At 40.5% G+C, this 26,313-nt stretch overlaps 1 protein-coding gene across 22 annotated transcripts in view; it reads left to right on the plus strand.

The window, feature by feature from the left end:
* Positions 1-26,313, plus strand: part of GPHN (gephyrin) — a 604,586-nt gene that overhangs the window by 496,007 nt on the left and 82,266 nt on the right. For all 22 annotated transcript variants that reach the window (XM_067557745.1, XM_067557750.1, XM_067557759.1 and 19 more), the window contains 3 exons: positions 783-825; positions 9,982-10,119; positions 21,492-21,584. In XM_067557745.1, the coding sequence (XP_067413846.1) occupies positions 783-825; positions 9,982-10,119; positions 21,492-21,584 (274 nt within the window). The remainder of the gene's footprint in view (positions 1-782; positions 826-9,981; positions 10,120-21,491; positions 21,585-26,313) is intronic.

Consider the following 26,313-nt stretch of genomic DNA (forward strand, 5'->3'; position numbering starts at 1 on the left):
TGATTCACCACTGTTACTTCAATATTACCCCAGTGTGCATCTATTGATTTCACTGGAGTCACACCAAGATAAAACTGGAGTAACACAGCAGGAATCAGGCCCACAGGAAGTAGATCTGTTGAGTAAGAAGGTGCTGTTTTCACTTTTCAAAGTAGAACTACACTATACAAGGCGTATTAAGCATAGTACTTTTCTAAACTAGACTTAAACAGCTAAACAAATTCATCTGTCTCCAGCTAGAAGATGTCTGTGCAGCTGTGAAGCAGAATTTCTAAATGTTTTCAGAATCACCACATTTTAACTTGTTAGCATTTTGAATTTTTTTCTAAGAAACCTCAACAATTCCACTGAAAGCAGCAATAATCAAGTCTTCAAGCAGATTATGTTAATGCAGTCATGTTATTGTTCTGGTCTGGGTATAAAACACAAGGACCTAGGTTCAGGATCACTGGGGTCACAATTATATACAAATAAACTTGGAATTTAATGTAAAATTGAAGTTTAATATGTATCTTTGAAAGCTGTATATTCATTTCTTAACCTAAAAATCTGTCCTTTAGGATGACTTCTTTATGTTTTTAATTGCTTGTATCAGATTCAGACTGTCAACCAATAACTTTCTGCTTGAATATATGAATCCTATATATACACTATATAAAATTGTTATGGTGTCAAATATTTAGAGCCTCTGTCTCTAGATCCCAGGAGCTTGCCCATTAAACTCCACATCTTGTTGTGCCCATTATCTAATGTAGCTCATAGAGTCTGTGCTCTCTCTGCAGGTGCAGTCCAGGTGCAGTAGCAAGGAGAACATCCTCAGAGCCAGTAAGTATTGCTGCTTCCCTGATGTACCTTTGAACCATGACTCCCATTTTAGTTAGAAAAGGGGAGAGCAAGTTAGAATTCTATGTTGGTGGTGTGGGAAGATAAGGACGAAGGAGGGTTCACACAACTTTACAGCAAGAATAGAAAAATTTAGGACAATGAAATTCAGTCTGAAAAGGAAAAAAAAAGTGAAAACAGCAGCTTTCACCTTTCTAAAATAGCAGGTAGTGTCTGTGTTAGAGATATTTTCCTCTTAATTCTTTTCCTTATGATGTTTCTCTTAATGACATTACAGTTTAAGCTATGTGTAGTGTTTTCATGTTTTAAATGATGGAGACCGCATCAAAGTGCAGTTCCTGCCTGGGCTTTTCTCCTCTTTCTTTGGAGTCACCAGCCCACCTGCTGATCACAGCATGGTGGGAATGTACCTGCATTTAATAGCACTGTACAAGTTTCACAGGAGAAAAGAATTAACACACAAAGATAGTGGGGAGGTAAATATCCAGGATTTTCATTTTTGAACTTGAAGAGTTTTAAGAAAGGCTGAGCTAAATGAGGAAAAAAATAAAATTAGGTGTCAGATTCAAAAAGGAGGATTTACGCAAATTAACTCTCTACTATTACAGTGTGTAACCTTCCAGGTGAAAGACCTCTCTTCATGTGCCCCCAAAATTCAATATACCGTAAATTTATCAAAATTTGCATAGGAAGTTGGTTTAATGATCACAACAGAAAACTAGTAGTCAGGTCTTCTGAATTCTGTTACCAGCTCTGCATCTGTTTTGCTGAGTGGCCTTAGGCAAATCATTTGACTTCTCTGTCTTGAAGTATTCCTTTCTGGAATGAGTACAGAATTATACTATCACATACGATGTTGTGGGTTGTAAATAGTTGTCTTTAAAAGCATTTTAAGATAGTCATGTGGAAGATTGTTTGTGAGGACTGAAACTTATTATTTATTTATGTGTTATATCATCTAGATTTTGTTTAAAAAAAAAAAAAAAAAAAAAGAAGAAGAAGAAGAAATCTACCACTCCAGAACTGGAAATAAAAAAAAAAAACTTATATAAGTTGGTCTTGTCCATGAATATAATAGGAGCTTAACATTTCTGCTGTTAAATATTTGACACATTTGAAAGAAAAATCAGTGCTTATTTATAAAAGGGAATAGGAAAAAAAAGAATGACAGCTCTGTATGTTTTTCCTCTTTTATGCCTTAGCATTATGAATGGCTACTCTTGAACCAGAAGAGGGTTTTTTTATTTTGTTTTGGTTTTTTGGGTGGGTGGGAGGGCTTGCAAGAGTAATGACTGCTGTTTCATCCATGATTTTTAAAATTTGTAAGATTGGGTGTATTTTCTCCCTCCCCCTTAAAAAAAGAAGAAGAAGAAGATTTGGAATGTAGAGGACATTTCCCCACTAGATTTTTAACAGATAGTTTTGGACACCTGTTTGACACAATGGTCTGAATTCCATAGAATTCTGTATATCTTAGGTTCCATAGAATTCTCACATAGCTATGTGGGTGTCACTCAAAAAATTGCCATTGCAGGGGTTCAAGGAGGTAAAATTGTGGCAGCTAAAGTATTTAACAATAACTTTAATAAAACAGGTAAACTTCAGAAACCCTGAAGACATGTTTACTAGAATGACTAGCAAATACATAGTGTGCTTATATTGTCTCTCTCTGTTAAGTAGTTATCCTTTACAGGCCAAATTCATTCTTTAAAAAACTCTTCTAATTATGATCATAAACATTTACTTTATACAAATGGCATCACCTTACCAAAAATTATATGCCAGCTCCTACTGTGGATTCAAGCCGTAGCCACTTATTTTCCCCTTATGGCTCATCAGGGCACAACTCACCCGCCACAAATCTACTTTGGAAGGTCGCTGTCTTTGTGAGATCTGAGGCACACGTCAGACTCACCCCAGTTCATGGTTTAAAAGAAAAAAGAATAGAAAACCATAACTCAAAACACAGTCATCCAACAAAGCTTCGGTGGGACCCCCCTGCCTTTTTTGGGGGATTTACCTTCAAACAGTCCATGATTCCACTGATCCCACAGAGTCTGTTCATCCTTTCTAACAGGAGCTCCTCCAAACAGTCCCTGAGCTGCAGACAGGCTTCTCTCACATCAGGAGCCTGGGTAGGACTGAACTGGGCTAGATCTCCTCCTTTTAACTTCCTCTCTTTATGCCTGACATTGCTGCAGATGCAATGGGGGCGGGGCTAACTGGATCCACAGGCTTTCATTATTGCCAGTGTGGGGCCTATCTGTCCCATCACAAAGAGGAGAAGCGTTTTACACCTGTTAACCCTGCAGAGTTAATACAATTATGGAAGAGCAAACAGGATTATATTTTGTTTTGTATGCTATCAAAAAAACCTGTCAGCTAAATTCAGATTGCAGAATTACTAATCTTTATTCCCAGTGATGGTGTTGGAGGTGGAAAGAGCCCAGCTGGATTCTCAGATCCCAAGAGCAGTTTATGGTGCTCATAGCTGGAAAAATCATCTTTTCAACTTGTACATTAAACCTATTTGATCTAGAATCAGTAAGAGAGAATACATTTAGGAACCCATTATACTATATATACAGTCATATTTCAGAGTATAAGCACACTCTAAACAAATCATACATTTTATTTTTGTGGAGCATGTAATATGAAAGTGAGGCATACTGTACATTGCATTAAAACCATGTTCTCCGGATTTGCCTGATATCTGGTGGGGTGGGTGTGTTGGAATCCAGCAGATGCAGCAATCAGATTCAATCAGTGGACAACACATTACCTTTCCCTCTATGGACAGATCACATGCCTGCAGCTAACATTTAATTGTAAAAATCAACAAATGACAGTGTGTGTGGGGGGAGAGTTAGGAGACCTAACCCTAACTTAAGGTGAATATACCTGAACCCCACTTGATAATAGTGACTATAATGTAATTAAACTTAACATCTTTGTGGGGGATGGGAAATACCAAAGAATACTACCACAGTAACATTTAACTTCAAAAAGGGGAACTACACAAAAATGAGGAAGCTAGTTAAACGAAAATTAAAAGGAACAGTCACAGAAGTGAAATGCCTGCAAGCTGCATGGAAACTTTTAAAAAACACCAAATTAAATGTACACTCCCCCAAATTTAAAAAAATTAAAAAAGGACCCAAAAAAATGCTGTGGTGGGTAAACAACAGAGTAAAAGAGGCAGTTAGAGGCAAAAAGGCATCCTTTAAAAAGTTGAAGTCAAATCCTATTGAGAAAAATAGAAATGAATTATGGCAAATCAAGTGTAATAATATAATGAGGTAGGCCAAAAAAGAATTTGAAGAGCAACTAGCAAAAGACACACAAACTTATAGCACATTTTTTTAAGTACATCATAAATAGGAAGCCTGTCAAACAATCAGTGGGGTCACTGGATGATCGAGGTGGTAAAGAAGCACTCAAGGAAAATAAGACCATTGAGGAGAAACTAAATGAATTATTTGCATCGGTCTTCATGGCTGTGGATATGAGGGAACCATTCTTTTTAGGTGACAAATCTGAGGAACTGTCCCAGATTGAGGTGTTGATATAGGAGGTTTACAAACAAATCGATAAATTAAACATAAGAAGTCACCAGAACAGGGTGGTATTCAACCAAGAGTTCTGAAGGAACTACTAACTTGCAGAACCACTAACTGTGGTATGTGACCTATCATTTAAATCAGCTTCTGTACCAGATGATTGGAAGATAGCTAATGCAATGCCAATTTTTAAAAAAGGCTCCAGAGGTGATATCGGCAATTATAGGCCGGTAAGCCTAACTTCAATACTAGGCAATTTAGCTGAAACAATAGTAAAGAACAGAATTATCAGACACAAAGATGAACATGATTTGTTGGGGAAGAGTCAATAGGGTTTTGTAAAGGGAAATCATGCCTCACTAATCTACTAGAATTTTTGAGAGGGTCAAGAAGCATGTGGACAAGGGTGGATATAGTATACGTAGATTTTCAGAAAGCCTTTGAAAGGTCCCTCACCAAAGACTCTTAAGCAGTAAGCCATCATGGGATAAGAGGGAAGATCCTCTCCTGGATCAGTAACTGGTTAAAAGACAGGAAACAAAGGGTAGGAATAAATGGTCAGTTTTCACAATGGAGAGAGTAAATAGTGGTGTCCCCCAGAGTGTGTATCGGGACCAGTACTGTTCAACCTATTCATAAATGATCTGGAAAAAGGGTAAACAGGGAGGTGGCAAAATTTGCAGATGATACACAACTACACAAGATAGTTAAATGCAAAGCAGACTGTGAAGAGTTACAAAGGGAAATCACAAAACTGGGTGACTGGGCAACAAAATGGTAGATGAAATTCAATGTTGATAAATGCAAAGTAGTGCACATTGGAAAATATAATCCCAGTTATACATATAAAATGATGGGGTCTAAATTAGCTGTTACCACTCAAGAAAGAGATCTTGAAGTCATTTTGGATAGTTCTCTGAAAACATCCTCTCAATGTGTTGTGAATAATTAGGAAAGGGATAGATAATAAGGGATAGGGATAAGGGATAGATAATAAGACAAAAATATCATATTGCCTCTATATAAATCCCTGGTACGCCCACATTTTGAATACTGCATGCAAATCTGGTCACCCCATCTCAAAAAAGATATATTGAAATGGAAAAGGTACAGAGAAGGGCAACAAAAATGGTTAGGGATATTGAAAAGCTTCCATATGAGGAAAGAGAAATAAGACTGGGACTTTTCAGCTTGGAAAAGAGACGACTAAAGAGTCCTCAGTTCCTAATAAATCTAAATCCCTCCTTCCTACACTGTCGTCTCATCCACACATTGAGATCCTGCAGTTCTGCCTGTCTCACTGGCTCTGCGCATGAACTGGAAGCATTTCAGAGAATGCTACCATGGGGGTCCTGAACTTCAGTTTCTCACCTAACAGCCTAAATTTGGCCACCAGGACCTCTCTCCTATCCTTCCCTATGTCATCAGTACCTACATGTACCACGACCACCAGCTCCTCCCCAGCACTACACATAAGTCTGTCTAGATGTCTCAGGAGATCTGCAATCTTTGCACCTGGCAGCAAGCCACCATGTGGTTCATCGCAAACTCAGCTGTGTTTCTAATGATCAAATCCCCATTGCTATTAACTGTCTCTTCCTAATAACTGGAGTTCCCTCCCGTGGAGAGGTATCATCAGTGCAAGAGGTTACTATGACATCATCTGGAAGGAGAGTCCCAACTATGGGATCGTTTCCCTCTGCTTCATTTTGAGCTCCTTCCCTGAGGCTTTTATCCTCAACAGTACAGAGGCTGCCAGACTGGAAGTGGGACCATTCTGCTGTGTCCTGGAAAGTCTCATCTGTGTACCTCTCTGTCTCCCTTAGCTCCTCCAGTTCAACCACTCTGGTCTCCAAAGTCTGTATCCAGTCTCTGAGGACTAGGAGTGCCTTGCACTGAATGCACACATACCCACCCGCCCATAAGGCAGGTAATCATACATGCTGAATTCAGTGCAATAAATTGGATAGTACCCCATTCTGTTGCTAGATTTCTGCCTGCATTCTCTTCTTACTCCTGCAATTCTTTCCTTTATTGCTGTTTTGTTTTTACCAGGGAGTATTTATTCCCTTAAGTTTAAAGAATGTTAATGAAGTGTATTTAGCCCCGTCCCCTCCCACTCAGCTCTCTCGCAAAACTCCCATTTGCTGCTCCTCTGGTCACATAGGAATGGGGCTTTTTAAACCCCTGTTCTCCCTGAGTAGCCCTGCCCCTGGTTAAGGGTTGATGGGTGCTAAAGGGCTTGAGAATCAAAGCCTCATTAAGAAGCTCTCAGCTCCAGGCAATGTGCTTGTAAAGATTTATATACATGTCTTGAAACAACTTTTGACTAACCAGTTGATGTGCTCTTTTAATGATATTGTTATGGATTTCTATTAAGTGATGCAGTAGCAGCTGATGTTTCAGGAGCCTAATGGTATGGAAATTGCTGCATAACTTTCCCTTTGCCTGTCACTGTCAGGACAATTGTTTTGTAGTGTACTATTCACATTTCTCAGTTTACCTTTGCAAAAGAGTGCACCATCTTATACTGTCCACACAAACCTGTTAGCATGTGCAGTGTGGCATCCCTCAGGACTGCAGGAACTCTGTCATCCTTTTAATGGCAATTACACACTAAAGGATTTTCAGAATATGAAGTAGTCTTTCTCTCTTGTAACTGCTTCCCTTTCAGAGTAGTCAGCTTCTTGGTGGTGATAAATAATGAATGTCCCTTTGAAAAGAGGACAAAAGGTGAATTGGAAAATATAGATATTACTTGGGGAAACGTAATTCCCATGCTGTTCTGAGCCAAGCACAAGAGGGGTCACAAGTAAATGGGAGTGTTTTGTCTGTATAAAAAATGACTTTGGTTTTGTAATAAGATTTGATTGCTTCTGTGTATCTTTTGAGAGGCTGCTATACCTCTAGCTAATCATCAGCCATAGAAATTAGTTCATAAATAATGTCCTACATAACTCCTGTGAGTGAGGATGTGTTGACATTGAAGGAAGCTTTGTGCACACAGTCATTACTGTACTGACTCAGTGTCATCCTCCTTTGAGCAACTGTGATTTTGGCAGTGTGCTTATAAAGTATTTTTACAGCAGACCACAATGGAAATATCCTCTCTTGTTTCAAATAACCTTTTTAAAAGAACGGAAGGTATGTAAAACAACAAGTAGGTAGCGTGGTAACTAAAGAGACACCAGAGATAAAATAAGGTATTTTAAAAAACACATTATTGCACGTGAAAGGGTTTTAAAAATCAAATTTAATTTTCAGCATTTATGCCATAGCTTTTGTTTTTAAAATGTGTTTTTGGGAGTGTGGAATGAAGGGAAAGAGGTGGGAGTGAGTTAATAGGAACAAGGGAGTGGGAACAGGAAGGAATGGATGGGAGATATTGAGGAGGGAAAATGAGATGAGGGAGGAAAAGATGGAGAAGATTATAGAGGGCAAGGAGATGGAGGCTGACAATGGAGGGACTGAGAGACAAGGGCAAGAGGAGGATGGAACAAACAGCCAATCAGCAAAGAGTAAGACCATTCTAAGTGAAAAAAACAACAACACAGTCTAGTAAGATCATTCCTCACTGGCAAGTAGGAATTTGTGAGGACATGGTGGGGGGCCTGAGAGCCCCAGGTGGGCCTCTTCCCTTGCCACTCTGCTGCCAACAGAACTTCCAGGTAAGTCCTTTGCACCCAGGGACTGGCTTCACACCTCAGAATGCCTTCTTTTTTTTCCTCCTATTTTTTTTCCTTCTGCCTCAAGAGGGAAGGAGCACTTGAGGTCTGGTGCCCTTGTAGCAGAAGATGCCCCCTGTTTCCTCCACATTCAGCTCCAACCCTGAAGGCAACAGAGGAGCCCTAACTGGGACATACACCACTGCCCCACTGCTGCAGCCATTGGTGCCTCTAATTCCTACTGTGAGGAGGAGTCTCTCTCTTTAGTGGCCATGGATTCATTCCTAAGTACCTTGCATTATAGTAATTAAACCTGGAAGTCACAAATGCATGGATTACCATGGCCAGGTCTGTGTCTAACAGATTGAGAAATAATCGTCTGGCAAGCCAAAGTTGGAAGAAAACATTTTTGCTGCTGTTGTTGGTGTGTAGTTTTAAAAAGAGTCCAGGAGAACTTCTTGGTTACATACCATTTTAATGATGGTGGGACAGACACCCTTTTTTTGATGGCGTGGGAACAGTATTGATTGGTGCTTCAGAGTATCTCCCTCTACCCATTAGCATCATCTGTGTCGCTCCTGGATGTAATTTAGCCAGCTGTTCTCATTCCACCTCTGATCTCATTTAAGCATTAGGATAGCTGAGAGAGAGATGTGTTTTGAATTGAAGATGAAGTTGATATGTACTTCAGTGTGATCTGCATATTCTTGGCATTTAAAGCTATGGTATATGACAATCTCTCCAAGGATTTTAACATATGTGTTGAATGAGAGAGGGAGAAAGAAAAGAAACGTTTAGAACTCCTCCACAAATGAGGGCCCTGGCTGCTGGAGTGCAGTTACCCAATCACAACAGTCTCGGAGGAGTCTGTTCAGGAGAAACAGAACCATCTCAGTGGGTTGCAACTACCGCTAGCTAGCTCCCGTAGTTGAATCAGCCTCACATCATGATCCATGGTGTCAAATGTAGCACCATCTTTTGAAAGTTATGTAACAGTGATGTACTATTCTCTTCTCATCATTAAATCTCCCAGAGCATTTTTAACCCTTGTAAACATTTTTAATTTTGTAAATTATATTTTGTTTCTCTAAATTTACGCTGCAATTTTAGTTGAATTTCAGACTTTATGCTTCAAGTCTTTCACTGGTTACCTGGATTAGAAAGGAATTTTTTTTCCTTTAGTGTATTCTGGGGTTTTTTAATCTCCTTTTACTGAAGCATTAGAGATGGCCACAGCTGAATATTTGACACTGGATGAGATGGGCCAATGCTATGAGGTGGCACCAAGCATTCTCTCTCGCCGGTGCTTGGCTGGCTGATTCTTGTTCACATTCTTAGAGCCAAGCTGATCGCCATATGTGGGGTCAAGAAGGAATTTTCCCCCACATCAGATTGGCAGTGACTTTGGGTTTTTTGCGGTTTTTTTTTTGCCTTCCTCTACAGCATGGAATGTGTGTCACTTGCTGGAATTATCTGGGTGTATTTTACTTAATCAATTCCCTGCAATTGCATTGCATGCCATTCCCATGCCATTGGTGCACTTTGGTCCCTCCTATTCTCTGCCTGTGGCACATAATAGTCTAGTCTCCTGTGGGCTATAATACTTTGGTCTAATTTTGGTTGTTGGGTTTAATGTGCGAGTGCTGGCTGGTGGTATTGGTGGCTTGTGATATGAGGTCAGACTAGATGATCTGTTTGTACCTTCTGGTCTTAACTCTGTGACTGTATGGATACAATACCTTTCATTTCTTAACCATAAATGCTGTGAACTTGAAGCTATTCCTCTATTTTATTTATAAAACACTATATGATTCTTCTGAATGAAAGTTGCTGAATATATGTAAGTCATCCTATCGGCCCCCAAGGCAGTGCCATGGAATATTTTCTAAACTGGATGCTCTCCCTCTGTGCAGGTCACAGTGCCGTTGACATTACCAAGGTGGCAAGAAGACATCGCATGTCTCCATTCCCACTGACATCAATGGACAAAGCCTTCATCACAGTTCTGGAGATGACCCCAGTGCTCGGAACAGAAATAATCAATTACCGAGGTACTTTACATTTAGTTGGACTGTTTTGTTTTTTTTAATTAGGGCTAGGGAATATTACTTCCTTTGTTATAATCAATTTAAGTGGATGAACTTCTAGTAATTGTTGGGAGGTGCTTGGAACTGGGACAGCATTCTGTATCCTCTTCCAATGGAGTTAGTTTTAGAAAGTGGCTGCAGGAAGAGTAGGTCTCCCTTTACCAAATCAGAAGGGTGTGCATTAGGCTCCGTGAGTCTTCCTGAAGGAATTATGATCTTGCTATGACTGGAATCCATTAATTACAAAGAGTGTTAGTTTCAGAACCTCCGTTTAAATGATTGAATTCTGTTTCTGTTCAAGAGAGAAAATTCAATCATTTAAACAGGTGTTCTGAAACTAGCACTCTTTGTAATCAGTGGATTCCAGTCATAACAAGATCATACTTCTTTCAGGATAATAGGAAAATTTCTGTTGCAGATGTGCACTAGAATTGATGTCAGGACCCAAACATTTAATTCACAGAGATGGGTTCAACTACTGAAGAGTGTTCGACATAATTGATGCTGTTTCCTTCATAAGAGCTGGTGTCCACATTTTACCTACTAGAATTTAAGGCTTTATTTTTTTCTCATAGAAATTTTTCTTAAAATGGAATTAGCACTCATGAAAAATGTTAGATAGGCCTAGACACAGTGTAAAAGAATATGCTGAGAATAGACTACAGCTTCTAGGTCTTACCTTAAAAATGGCAGTGAAGTAAAAATAATTTAAAAAAAAATCTTGTGTATACTGTGGAATGTGTAACAAAAACATTAAAAAATGCCAGTTGTCTTAAGGGAGCAGGGGTGGATTTAACAGTGGGCAACTGGTCCCTCTCTATGTTGAGCCCTTTTGGCCTGTGCTCTCACCTTGTGGGATTCTTAAGACCTTTTCCAATCTAAGGTCAAAGGGTTGCAGAGGTTCAGTCACTGCAATTATTTGTTCTGACCTGGTCTTTTCTACATCCATGTCTCCAGCTACTCCTCTCAGCCTACCTCTCCTGCTCTCGTTTGGCTCAGAGGCTACTCCAGCACTCTCTTTTCTCTTAATCATCCAACCCCACCCTGGTTTCTGCCCTGCCCCTAACACTTGATCCCTCCCTACTAGTGTTCCTGTCTCACTTCACATCTTGGTTGCTGCTGCACTCCGACTTAATTGAAACTCTTGATGATCCCAGTTGTTAGGAACGCTCCGCCTCCAGATCATTTGCCAATCAGGCCTTTATCTGAAATTCAGATCTCCAATCTGGCTGGCCATACTGTTCATTTGTTGGTAGAGAGAGGCTTCAACCTAGGAAGACATTAAGGTTTGGGATGTCCACTCAGAACTGTTCTTCATACCTGAAATTCACATGCTAATGCAAAAGCAGCCTTTTGACACAGGACATATCAAGGCCATAGAGCTTAAGCTAAAGCTAACTAATGTATCCTGAAGCCTCTAAGGAAGGGAGTTCAACTGTAGTCCTGGAGCTTTGAATTCTGATCTGTACTACCTTAAGGGAGTGTCTTCTTTAAAATTGAATATTACTGAGCTCTTGGAATTCACTTTGCAGGCAGGAAATCCCATGTAGGACAAGTGGAATTTTGAAAGTTCAAGAACTATAGTTGATTTCATAAATAAAATGCATACATTCATACAAACATCAAAGCAAAAATGGAGAAGATAAATCTAATTGATTTGCATTCCTAAATATATCTCAGTATACACAGTAATGCTACTGAGTGTGTTGCTACATATGGACATTTGGCATCAGTCGGGCTCTTGCCCTTATTCTGAAGACCAGATTGAAATCCACACATCTCTCCATCATGTTTCCCAATTGCTCTTTTCAAGCATTGCACCCTAACTTTATTCTTGACTAAATTGTTTCCATTTGCTTAGTAATGCTCATGGTACACAGATTTCAGCTAAGAAGAATTCATCAAAGATAGAGACCAAAAAAAAAAGAATATGCCCTAGAAAGTTGCTGGGCATCTATAACTGAATTTATGGAATATCATGATGTCTGAGCTGAAGTTGAAATAAAACTGTTCATGCTACATATCACTGAGTGGTTCCAGCTTGAGCTGATTCAGCCATGTGTGGTGCAAAGACCTGAAAAGCTGAATGAGGATAGTTTGAAACCAAAATATTGGCTCCCCTATATGAGGCCATACTCATGTACTATGTCATAGAATCCTGAGCTGTGGCATTAGGATTAATTCTGGAAAAGGCCTTACTAGTCCATAGCTGCAACCTTTTGCATTGTGGACTATTGAATCTTCATGACCAAATGTCAGGAAGAAATGGAAGAAAGCCTCCAATCTGATCAATTCTCTTCCCCAAGAGAAACGCAGGAAGCTTCAGAAAGGTAATCCACAATGGGGCAGACATAGTCCAGCATCAAGTACATTCTTTGATGTGCAGATACAGTGACAAAGGACTGCTGCTATAGGGTTGCATTGCCACAGATCAGTTTGGCTGCTGGCATCCAGATGCAACAAGGAGGTCTAGATCAAGCCCAAGAATCTGTTTTACACTAGAGAGAGCTTATTTGAGGAGCAGATAAATGCCTCATTACATAAAAGGGAAAGGGAAAAATGCTATGTTATCTCAGACATCACGCCATGAGCTTCTCCTTTGAGGGAAGGAAGGGTAAAGCTCTACTTCAAAAGATGGCTTTCACATTGATAAGTGATTTCAAGATTACCCAGTACCTTCCTGCATAGATCACTTGTCCTCAACAACATCAAAACCCAAATGGTCCACTCCTAAGCCCTCTTTCAGCAAGCACAAAGCAAAGGGATCCTTAGCATATAGTCAGCCTGCCACTACCAGTATTTTGCATGGTTCTATATGTCAGAGACCAATTGGCAACCTTTTACCTCTGATGGCCTCTGGTACCTTGGATACATGGTTCCTGAACATTGTTCAATGGGGACATAAGATCAGGTTTTCCGAAAGCCAGATAGCAAAGGTCCTGACAATGCTCAGGAGAGACGAAGGCTTGATGATCCTAATATCCTCAAACTGACCCAGATAAATTTGGTTCACAGCTCTCTAGTGGACGGCCAAAGCCAGTCTGCCTAAGTTGAGAGTATGGCTTCAACCTCAGAACAAGGGCCCTTTGCTCCATCCAGTTCAGGAATCCTATAATTTCTGTAGAGAGGCATAGGCACCTCTGAGCAGTTATCTTGTGTTCTCCTTTCATCTTGAAATCCCAGATAGACCTAAAAATGCCAAATAGAAAAGGTTTGCAATGTAGTTCAATCAAACCCAAGGTAATCTCTTCACTTGACCCACTCCAAAACTGATTGACTATTTTCTTCAACTGTCTAAATTTACATAAAGACTAAATTTGTTAGTTATTCTAGCTTGTCACAAACTAAATGAAGATGAATCACTGTCTGTACAGTCCCTTGTTGGTTAGGTCCATGTAGAGACTTCAAAAAACAATAATATTAAAATACCTCCTGTGGTGTGGGATATAGATTTCATTCTGACAGCTGAAAAAAAAACCCATTTTAAACCACTTAGTTCCTGGGATCTTAAATTTCATACATGGAAGTTTATTTTCCTTTTGTCAATGACTTCAATTTAATATGTGAGAGCTTCAGGCCATAGTGAATGATCCACTATATACTACGCTTTTAGAGAATAAGGCAGTGCTGTGGACTCACCCAAGTTTTCTCTCCAGGACAATGTTGTGGTTCCATATAAATGAGACAAACTTTAATTTCATGTCCACATCACACAATTGACTCTTCTCCGCAAAAGTCCTTGGAGGTTCTCTTTGAAAATCCACCCAACTCTCTGTTTCTATTGACACTAGATCTCTGAGATCTCTCTTACCAAGAAGATTATGTCTAAATGGATATTCAAGTGGATTTATTTTGTGATGATCTGGCTGACCAGAAGCTGGAAGGCCACATTAAGGCTCAGTGAGTGGTAAGAGAGTTATCTCTGCTGCCTATTCCAGAGATGTCTCCATTGCAGTCTTCTGTAAAATGGTGACCTGGTCCTCTTCTCTCCAAACTAAGCATTATAGACAGGAAATTCCATTTCAGACTCTCCTTTATCCAAAAGTTGTTTTCAAGGTAAAGGAGGCCAAACATTCCCGCCCCCAATGAAGTCTTATTTCAGATTGTCCCTTATTTTAATTTGGCCTGTTTTTACGTGAAATTCCCCCCCTGGGACATCCCTGCTTCCTTTTGCAGACATGAGCATTTTGATCTGCTTGGACATTTAGGGAGGTATCTTAATCCAATTTTCTCCTTATATGTATTGTTTAAAACCTTTTTTCTTCTCACTTGTTGTTGCTGCTTATTGCAGCTTAAACTATTTTTTCTTTTGGGACTTCCCTCAAACTTTTTATTGCCCAGGAGCTGGAATCCTGACAGATAATTTCCTTAGAGATGGAGAAATTACCTGTAATTCTGCTTCTTTGAAGAAGATAACTGCTATACAAAAGGTTCACTATCCCACCTACCTACCTTCACAGTTGGGGGTTATGTACTTTTAGTGTTTCTCTGCTTACACCTAATTTATTTATTACTCAGGCATATTTTTCTAATGTTTTAATGACTTTGAATTAGCTTAGTTTAGGAGCTTGCCTTCTACATAACTGCATATACACCCACTGAAATATTGGGAGGGACAGCATTTATCATGTGGAAGGGGTAGCGCATGACATCCATTAGGGGGCCTGGGTCACAACTTTATTCCACTACCACTCCTGTGAGGCATCAAAATTCTTAACAGCTGTGCAAGTTTCACTGGTACTAGGAAAATAAGACACAAAACTAAGACTCCTCTTAGAACGACATTTTCAATTAAACAAAATTTACAGGTCTTTTCCATTAATACCAGAAACATATTATCACAAAGAAGGGGAGTCAGAAAACACAGAAGACATTTCAGAACTTTTGTTTTTAAAAATCAAAATTAGTCATAAACAATAGGGTGAAAAAGATTTTAAACCTCCAAGATGATACTGCAAACAGAATCATGTAAAAAATGTATTTGAGAGTGTCCCTCTAATTGTTGACTTACTTCCTTTCTGAATTAAATGCCAAAGGTTTAGCATACAATGACTATTTCTTTCTCTTTCCTTAATGAAATGCTTTCTAGCTGCTGGCCGGCCATTTGTTCACTCCAAATAGCATGTGGCAGGATTCCAGGAACATACTGTCCACCTCTCTCTAACTAGTGTGATTTTTGCATGCAGACAAATAAAATGAAGACACATTTTAGCATACCTGCTAAAAGTAGAAGCATTGGATTTGTGTGTGTGTGAAGAGAGGGGGCAATCACTATTTCTCTGAAAGCTGATTTCTCTACTATAATTAAAATGTTGTCTGTGTTGTATTTTCCCCTTCACTATAATTACTCAAGCTTTGTGGTAAGGTTTCGAATAAAAAGTAATTAGTCTCCACATTGTTTTAGGTGAAAGTATTAATGGGTATCAAAGCTGCCTTTCTAGATGCTATAGTGAAGAATATGTCAGCATTTACATGCTAATCCCTACTATAAAAGCACAAGTTCTAAAATGCACCATGAATATTCCCTTTAGGCTGCAAATTGATGTGTTAGGTATCAGTGTGGGAGCAAATACATGAATTATATATGTAATCTCACACACACTCTCTCTCTTTCTCTCTCTCCACCCTCCTAACCCAAAATCACACACATACTCCTGTCTCCCTTAAAAAGAAATATACATACATATACACAGTCTTGTCTGTATCTCTATCTTGGTTCCCCCGCAAAATTCACACATCTACAACCACCCATTGACAAAGGTTTTCCTAACAAAATTACATGCATGCTAAGGTTCCCTCACTCACATAAAGGACAGCTCTCCCTGCAATTTAACACAGGCATGTGTGCACACACATACACACACACACACAGAGGTAGCCTCCAGCCTTACATGAGTCTTCTCCTCCCCGACTCAGATGTGCTGGCACCCAAACCCTCACCCTCTTGGTAACTCCCCACCCCAGATACAGACCTCTCCCCCACTCTCACTTCCTTCCTCTCCCACTCTTAGAGTTACCACAATATGGAGCAGGTCTGAGCAGCCTCCACAATTGTTCAGTATTGCCTTTGCCTCCAGTGGCGGAAGAATAAGCTCCTCAGATGATAGACCTTCTTTGTCCTCTGCTGCCTTTGCAAAAGCAGACAAAAAACATGAGCAAGGGTTGGGAGCTAAATAGTTCAGGCCAAGGGACACTTCAGGCTGAATTAAGGCTATCCAGGGCCTTAATCATATCCCATAGAGCGGATTTCCTGTACTCTGGCCCCATCCCCCTACATTGTGGCAATGCCCCCTCATGCTGTGGACCCTCCCTGTTTAAGGTGGTAGAGGCTGAGCCTTCTGTTCACCTGGCTGCTAAGAAGTATGGCAGTGTCTGTTGTTCCCCGCATCCTTGTTTCCAAGGCACCAGATGCAGAGCACTTGGGCCCTCCCCACTCCTTCCTCCTTCAATCTCTGGGCCATCTCCCCACCCACTCCAGGATTCCTTGCTCAAGAGATGTGGTGGGTCTGCCCTCTTTATATGACTAACTGGAGCAGAGGTATTCTCTGCCCTTAAGAGTTTACAATCTAAATATAAGACCATAGACAACAAATGGATACAACAGATGGGGATCACAAAGAAAGAATGAAACAATACTATCACCTCTACTACCACCATGGAGAGAGAAAATATGAAAACAACCCTAATCCATCTTTTAAAATTAGTTTAATCTAAGTTGGAACCACAAACACTAAAATGTCTTAATCATAACTGTACGAATATTCTGTGGAATCACTACAGGCCAGAGTTAAGGTTGTTTTGGGTATCTTAACTATGCATTTCCATACCTTAACATGTTTGGATTTCTTTTAAGTGTAAGCCTAACTCTGAATTTCCTGGTTTGTAATACTTGTTTTTTTTTTTTGGATAATTAGAACATTCCTGTAATTCTTTTTTACTCTTAAATTAGGGATGCATGCTCTCTTAATTCTATTTTAATGTCATTTTTATCTTTGTATATATTTTCCAGGTTTGAGGGTACATATCAGTAACTTTACCTAGTACATTCAAAAACAACAAAAACAGGTTAGTTATGGTTACTAAGTGCAATTGAAGAGAAGATGTGCTGTTGAACACATTTATTTAAAAATTTTTAAAATTATGTAGGCCACAAGCTAAGTTTACATAAACAACTCTGACACCAACCCTTTCTCTCTCTCTCTCACACACACACACACTAGACTAGCAATTTTAGCTGTGTCCTTTTAACAAAATTCAGTTAGCAATTCAAGACTACCTGAAAAATATATCTGACCCTCCATCCAGCTATAGTTTCTTATAATGCCCATGACCATAATTTATGGACATCCAAACAACCATATTTTCTTACTGAGCAAAATAATTCCATCTACCTCCAATAAGATAAATATTATTGGAGATAAAGCTACTCTATAGCATGACTTTTACACCAATTCATAAAATATGTTCAGGAAGCTTCATGTTTGTCTTCAAGTCTCAATTCAGCACCTTTCTCTAATGCAGAATTCACTTTAAAAACACTATTTTTAAAAATTAGCTTAAAGGTTTTTCCTTTACTGACTGGTGGGATTGCATCATAATGGAGGCTTGGGATGATGAGCAGTGGTTGCAGAACTTTGATGCCCAAAGCCACATTCCTGGATCTATGAGCTGAGCTTACTCCAACCCTCCAGTGCAAGAACACCAAAATGAGAGCTGCACTGACAGTGGAGAATCGAGTGGCGATCACACAGTGGAAACTTGCAATGCCAAATTGCTACCGGTTGGTTGGAAATCATTTTGGAGTTGGAAAATCCATTGCAGGGGCTATTGACCTGCAAGTGTGCAGGGCCATTAATCATCTCCTGCTATGCAGGACTGGATGGATTTGCAGCAATGGGGTTCCCGAACAGCAGCGGAGTGGTACAGGACACTCAGTTCCCTATATTGGCACCAGACCATATGGCCACAGAGTACATCAACAGAAAGGACTAATTTCCTATGATTATGCAAACGCTAGTGGAGCACCGGCGATGCTTCGCCGACATCAGTGTTGACTAGTCAGGGAAGGTGTATGACACTCACATCTTTAAGAACACAGGACAGTTCAGAAAGCTATAGGCAAGGACTTTCCTAACCAGCAGATTATCAGTGTTGCATGTAAACTTTCTAGAATGCCCCTTGTGTTATATAGAGCAGGAAGCTAATCAAGAGCCCTGGGACCGCTGTCTGTCAAGCCCTTGAGGTGTAACTTCTTCATGGTCTGTGTCTACAGTGGGTCTGAAGTAAATAGGATGAAATTCAATAAAGATAAATGCAGAGTATTCACTTAGGAAGGAATAATCAGTTGCACACATACAAAATGGGAAATGACTGCCTAGGAAAGATTACTGCAGAAAGGGATGTGGAGGTCATAGTGGATCACAAGCTAAATATGAGTCAACAGTGTAACACTCTTGCAAAAAAAGTGAACATGATTTTAGGATGTATTAGCAGGAGCATTGTAAGCAAGACAAAAGAAGCTATTCTTCCACTCTACTACTCTGCACTGATTAGGCCTCAACTGGAATATTGTATCCAGTTCTGGGTGCCACATTTCAGGAAAGATGTGGACAAATTGGAGAAAAGTCCAGAGAAGAGCAACAAAAAAGATTAAAGGTCTAGAAAACACAACCTATGAGGGAAGATTGAAAAAATTAACTTTGTTTAGTCTGGAGAAGAGAAGACTGAGGGGACATGATAACTGTTTTCAAGTACATGAAAGGTTGTTAAAGGAGGAGGGAGACAAAATGTTCTCTTTAACCTCTGAGGATAAGGACAAGAAGCAAAAAGGCCTTAAATTGCAGCAAGGGAAGTTTAGATTGGACATTACGAAAAAATTCCTAGCTGTCAGCGTAGTTAAGCACTGGAATAAATTGCTAGGGAAATTGTGGAACATTGGAGATTTTTAAGAGCAGGTTAGACAAACACCTGCCTGGGATGGCTCAGAGAATACTTAGTCCTGCCTTAAATGCAGAGGACTGGACTAGAAGACCTCTCATGGTTCCTTCCTTCTATGATTCTATGGGCAGTGGAGCACAAGTTGGTCACAGCTGCTGGCAGCAGGGTGGGTGGCAACTTGGAGCTATCAGCTGCCTGGTAGCACCACATGTGTGGGTTCTGGACTCATGGGCCCTTACACACTGTGTTTGTTACTGATCCTATGAGTTGTGTCACTGTGTAGTAACAAGTGAGTAGGTGCTTTCAGAACTTCTAGGCATTCTGCACTGTATGTTGTGAACTAATAAAGATGAATTATTTTCCAAATATAGAATTATATTCAGTTACAAAACCAGTGCAAAGAAAATCTGTGCAATTTAGAATCAAAAACATTAAAACCTAATAAATTAATGGAACAGAACTTAACACGGAGAACGAACATTCATGTCCATTTTACCTACATATACAGCAACCGTGGCTTTCACAGGTCAGTATATGTTAAGCTGTGGTTGTCCTTAATGTCCCCCAGGTCGAAGTGATGGGGTAGGGCTGCAGCCCTGATACCACGTAGAATGTTGAGGGGAGGTGTAGGGAGATGCTGTAATGGAGATTTTTGTGGACTGAAAAGGGAGGTGACCTGTGACTGTTGAACCTGTAGTAGGTCCACAAGAGTCTGCAGATCTGTGTTTGCTGCCAGAGAAGCCCCATTATGTCCTGGTGCATCTCCCTCTCCTTTTCTGGATGGGACTCCTGTGTCTTTCTCCTGTCCACTCTTTCCTTCTCCAGGATGTCTGCAATGTTGACCCTCTAGGCCCTGTGCTCATGGTTTGATACAGCACTGACTTGCAGGATCTCATTGAACACCTCATCCCGAGTCCTATTCTTTTTCCAGGCATTCCATTGGTGTAGAGGGGAAACCCATCAAGGGCACAATGGTAGCAGCTGCAGATAAAACTTACAGAGCATTGTCAATATAGTCACCATGGAAAGTAAAAGTTAAGATTCAGAACCCTCCATTGCTCCCCTAAAGTTTTAAACAGGATATGCATATTGGCACTTATGTTTCGGGAGTGCTTATGCACAGCACCACTCCGAGCACTAGCCATGGCGCGTGTCCCCCAGCAGGGGTGAGGGAAATGAGAAGGGAATTTCTCAGCTGTGTGAAACTATGAGTATAGGGCAATGGCACTGAATATTGGCACCATTTTCCAGAGGTGGTGGTGATTTTAGCTGATATCTCACTCCTGAGGGTAACAAATGCACAGAAAGTCCAACTCCTACTGGCGTCACAAAGCTGCCTGGGCCCTTATGCTGTTAGTCTGTGTACTGCAATAGTGCCTGCTGAAGTTATTGCTGACTGGCATGAAAAAGTGCCCTGCCACAGAGAAAGAAATGTCTGCCACCCCTTGAGACTTTTGGGAAAGGATTGCAGAGTACCCCCATGAAAATTTCATCAAGATCTCTCAGGAGGATTCAAGGGACATCCCTGTGTACATAAACAAACTGCTCCACATGACTCCTCCATTTCTTAACTGTACAAGGGAATGAAAAGCAGATAAAAACTCTCTCTCTCTCTCTGTTGTACCACTACCTCTTCTAGAACGAGTAAATTAATGAAAAGTTGATGGCTGTATCTAACTAGGTCAGGGATGCAATCAGTACATCATGGTAATGGAAATACATTTACCCATTTACCAAAGGTTCCTTCCCCTGAATTGCGCTCACCCATGCTCAATTGCTAGGACTGACTAGACTGTTATGGAGTCTCCAACAGGTCCTGACTCTCAGCATAGCTGGACTCCCTGGTAGCACATCCCCCATCTTCCTCATCTTCCTCCTCCACCACCTCCTTGTCAGCACTGTTCATGCAGGGGCTTGTGGTCAACATAAGTAACATAGTGTTTACATTCGTGCTGCGTCAACCTCAGTACATCAGTGTGGCTCAATGCCACTAGGGGGAAGTGGTGTTACTGCATTGCTGAAACAGGGCATTTACATCAGTGGGAGACAAATTTAAGTGTAGACACATGCACAACTAGGGCGACACAAAGCAGTTTATGTCAAGCTGACTGCCCTGGGTCTGGATACTGTACATCCAAATCCAATGCCAGCAAGCTTGTCCTAACCAGAAATGCAGGTTGACTGGACTATATCTTTCATCTCTACTTTCAGGCTGCGTTTCTCTCCACTTATTTCCCTATTGGTTTTGAGAGAAATCAAAAGCTTGACAAATCTGTTTATGAGATGTGTCACATACACATGGATTTCATCCATGAGAGCACACTGCTGTCATCTTCTATTCCCTTTGAGTAAGTTCACTGACATGAAACATGCTCTTCTTTTTCTTTCTCCCCTTTTAGATGGAATGGGCCGCGTCCTTGCTCAAGATGTTTATGCAAAAGACAACCTACCCCCATTCCCAGCATCGGTAAAAGATGGATACGCTGTCAGAGGTAAATGCTTTAACTCTAGGCATGCAGTGCATCTTTTGAAAACTCAGCATTACACCAGATTGTTAGTACACCTGCATGCTCCATCACAGTCAGAAGCACTTCCTTTTTGGATATAACGATTGTTATTCATTTTATTTGTAGATGTCTAGATCATTACTGAAATCATGGCTGTGTAAAATTCAGCCACTTTAAAGGAACAGTGTAGTGATTAGTTCTAATTCTTTAAATTAGGATCGGGGGATTAAAGGGGAGTGCAAATGCATATTTAAAGAGCCATGTTTAGTAAAATCTTTCAGTGTTTTACTCTCTGTAACTGTGTTTGGGCCTGGTGAGCCTCTCAGTGAGAGTTGCCATTTTACTGACACTTCCCAGCAGGAAGTCTGGCCTGATGATATAGTTTGAGACCCAGAAAATGCAGTTTCTTGTATGAGAGAGACATGAGAATTTCAAAGATTTTGAATAGTAAGTTCTTCTGGTTTTTTTAGAATTTTTGTTATTAAAAGTATTTCCTATGCATCAAATTTTTATCAGATTGTTGCAATCCCATCTTACTGTTTAATTATTAATTATTCTTTATTATTACAATTGATAGCTTTCAGAATTGTGTATGAGAATGCACTCTTCTGAGTAATTAGATGTAGTGATTAAAATATTTTTTATGTTATACTGAAAGTTTTCCTTTAAAGGAGCCACAAGATTCCTTAGGCAGTATAACCTAGAGGACAGAGCACTGAACTGGGACTTAGGAGACCTGGCTGTGCTATTGGCCTACCTTGGGCAAGTCACTTCACCTCTATTTTCCCATCTGTAAAATGGAGATATTGATATCTTGGTGCATGCTAAAACCTTTGAACAGAAACTGATACATTTACAAATGGTCTGAGATAAACTTAAGTATGCTAATCTGAAAGTGAACCCAAAGAAATTTGAGTGGTTTCAAAATGAGGTAATTTACCTTGGGCATCCAGTCACGGGGGATTTCCGCTGATAAAAAGAAAACTGAGGCTGTGTAGAACTGGCCAACTCCCCAAACTATCACAAATGTGCAGAGTTTTGTAAGGCTCTGCTTCTATTATAAAAGGTTTACTTGTGAGTTTGCCAATATGCAAAACCATTATATAGGTTTGGTGAGAAAAGGAAACAATTTCAGAGGTTAGCAGAGTGCGATGTAGCATTTTTGGAGTTCCAAAGGCTCTTGTGATTGCTTTTGTCTTAGCCTACCTATATTTCAAAACCCCTTTTATATTGGGCACACCTGCTTACAGTGTGGGGGCATTATTGACACAAGAACACAAAAGATTTGAGAGGGTGTGACAGCAAATACCTAAGTTCCCTGAAAGAAAGTATTGCAGCATCCAAAGGAATTCCTTGCAGTGGTTAAATCTATAGTACATTTTCACCGCTATGTATATGGAAGGAAGTTTGTGGTGAGGACAGACCATGCATCCCTGCAATGGTTCTTTAGATTCAGGAATCATGTGGGCTCAATTCTCCAGTGGTTGGAAAAACTGCAGTGCTGTGATTTCATAGTTGCCCGCAGGCCTGGGCCCAAGCATGATAATGCTGATGCCTCTTGGTAGGCTAACTGCCAACATTGCCAACTGCACTCTTTATGATCCAAGACAAACTACAGAGCAGACTCGAGTAGAGGACAAAAACCCACCGAGTTGATTGAAGCAGTTCCCCATATGTCCTCTGGACAGGGGTTCCATGGAACAGTCTCATTAGGCAGTGCCGCAGGCCCTTCCCAGATAGCACAGTAGTCTTTATATATTGAATGGCACTCATCTGTCTCAAAAGACAATGGTGTAAGTGCCAAAGCAGTTCAGTTACTGTGTCATGCTCTAGCATTGTGAGTGGCTAAAAAGTCCAATTCTCAAGCAACAGTCCTGGTCACAAATAGCACAGGCATAAGGCCCAGAGCAAGAAGATGAGGCCAGTGTAATAGTTGCACTTGAGGCCAGCTGCCCTTTCCTTTTTGCTCTCTTCACTTTCCTCTCCCTCAGCCACATCTCTTCAGCCTCTTTGACTCTCTGGTGCTCTGCAGCCCTCCAGAGTAGCCAATTCTTAGCTTCATCTTCCCAGCTCGCTGTGTCAATGTTGAAAGTTTTCAGTTCTCTCTTGCAAACATCCTTGAACCTGAGCCTAAGTTGGTCTAGTGGCCTACAACAACTTCATACAGGAGATACTTTGGAATGCATCCATCATCCATCTGGTGCAGATGACCAGGCCAACGGAGACCACGGGGTTTTGGAACACTGATTAGACTTGGCAGTTATGTTTTCTCAATTGCTTTGGTGTCAGAAGTTTGATTTCCCACTTGATATTTAGAATACGGTGAAGATAGCAGGTGTGGGTGGTGTTTAGTCTTTTCTCATGCTTGCTGTAGGTGGTCCAACTCTCGCCACCGTACAGCAGTGTGCTCATAATGCATATCTGGTAAACCCATTATCTTGGTGGTCAGTGTGAGTTTTCTGTTATCCCAGATGCACTTGGTTAGTTGACCTTTTGTGCTTAAACATCTGCACAATGTCTTGCTTGTCCGCTGGAAAGGTGGGGTACCACAAAACATAAAGGATGTCAACACGATAACAATGTATAAAGACAAAGGAGATCAGAATGATTGCAACAACTACAGAGGAATTTTTTTATGTAGTAAAGCAAAGAAATAATTCCATGGAGAAAACAAATTCAGTAGTTCTGCACCAGACCTACCTTCTTCCTAGGGCTCTTGCAGTCAGAAGTACCTTCAGAAGTTCTGGGCTGGTCCACTCCTCAGGAAGCAATGCATAGGACGTCTGTTCTCCCTGGTCAGCCACCCACTGAGCTGTCCTCTTCCCTTTTTAATTTCTCCTTCATTACCTGACAGCAAGTGCAGGTGTAGCAGGGTGGGGTTAAGTGGGCTTAGAGCAGTTTATTAGTCCTTGCTGGCTCAGTATGGTGTTAGTATACTCTGACACACACCCTCCTCCTCAAGCCAGTTCCTGAATGTGGATTCCAACTCGCACCTCCTTTCCCAGAAGAAGAAGCTGGCATTTAGGTGTGCCTTCCCTGCTTGTTGCTGAACCTGGAGAGTATATGGCTGAAGGGATAGGTACCACCTCATCAATATGAGTTTTGGGTCTTTATTTACATTCAGCCATCTTAAGGGGGCATGATCCATAATCAGTATGAATGGGTTCCCAAGGAGATAATAATGAAATGCATCCACTGCCCATTTTACAGTCAAGCCATCTTTTTCAATAACAGAATAGGCCAATTCCCAGGAAATAGTTTGCGGTTAATATATTGCACTGGATGTTCCTCCAGCTGGACAGAATCACACAGAGAAGGCAGCAGGAGAGCCCCAGATATAGCCAGAGAAACACCTATAGTATGACTCTGGAAAAAAAAATTAAGAGGGAGCTTTTCGATAGAGTTCTGGCTGGAAAGAGACTTGGATTTGTGAACAAAGAAACTGTCTCCTGCTGCTTGATTCCTATTTTGTCCAAGAAAACAGTACTATTGTGTACATTATTTGTAAATAAACAGGACTGCATCAAGATAATACCTGACTCTTACATCATTTTTCCTCCTAAAAGAAACAAACCTGCAAGACCCTGAATTTTGGCTCATTGTTCAGGTCAAAAGCCATAAACGTAAAAACGGCCATAGTGGGTCAGACCAATGGTCCATCTAGCCCAGTATCCTGTCTTCAGACAGTGGCCAATGCCAAGTGCTTCAGAGGGAATAAACAGAACAGGTAAACATCAAGTGATCCATCTCATCAGCCATTCCCAGTCTCTGGCAAACAGCATAATAATAATACTAATACAAATAGTAGTAGTATTATTAATATTTTGTAAAATGTTTTTCACATTCCATTTCAGAAAAAGATGGAGATATTTGAGGATGGGAGTGATATGGTTGCACTTCTTTCCATGTAAAAGAAAGTGGGCAATAGCATTCTGCGCATTAACATTCTGAAGTCTGGAGAGTGGGCAATTTAGGAGGCTATAGGAGAAGAGAGTTGCAGTAATGGAGGCAAGAGGAGATGAAGGAATGGATGAGGATTTCAGCAGAGGCCGATTCAAGGCAATGGCATTTAAAGGCATTGTTGCAGAGGTGATAAAATGCACTGTGCTGGTGGGGTGGGGATGGAGAGACATCAGTAGGCATTCTGCCTTTGGGAGGCACTATATTTCCTTGGTTAGCTCTTTGGTTACATGGGGCAGAAAGCTTAGTCTATTAAATGTTGCAACTTGTTCCCTCCTGCAAAGATGGCTAGCTAACAGAACCATGGCTGTCACTAATCTCTAACACTCTCTGACTTTTTCCAGTAAGTTTCTTCCAGAGAGAGGGAGAGCAATTCAATAGCTGCTCTTGCAGTCCCAAAACATGGGGGCTGCAATTCTGGACAGCATTTACATGGGTGATAAAACTCCTTCAAAGTTAAATCTGCTTTCAAGGTGCAGTATACAGTCATCAGACTGACACCCTCACTTTGCCTATGTAGCTTCTAGCTACTAGTACCAATCTAACCCAAATTATGAGCACATGTGGACCTCACTAATGTGTCCTCACTATTGTAAAACTATTTAAAAATAGGCTTATGTATGAGACAACAAGGTTGTCACATTTGATGTGTTGTAGTTTAATTTTTTTTAAATTATTTCAGAAAATGAAACCTAAGATAAAATAAAATCTGATATTGAAAGTTTAAGGAAATATATACAGTTATATAATATAT

The sequence above is a fragment of the Emydura macquarii genome, unplaced genomic scaffold, assembly GCF_026122565.2.
Source record: "Emydura macquarii macquarii isolate MOO-44397 ecotype Brisbane River unplaced genomic scaffold, CSIRO-AGI_Emac_v2 contig_1876, whole genome shotgun sequence".
Classification (NCBI taxonomy): domain Eukaryota; kingdom Metazoa; phylum Chordata; order Testudines; family Chelidae; genus Emydura; species Emydura macquarii.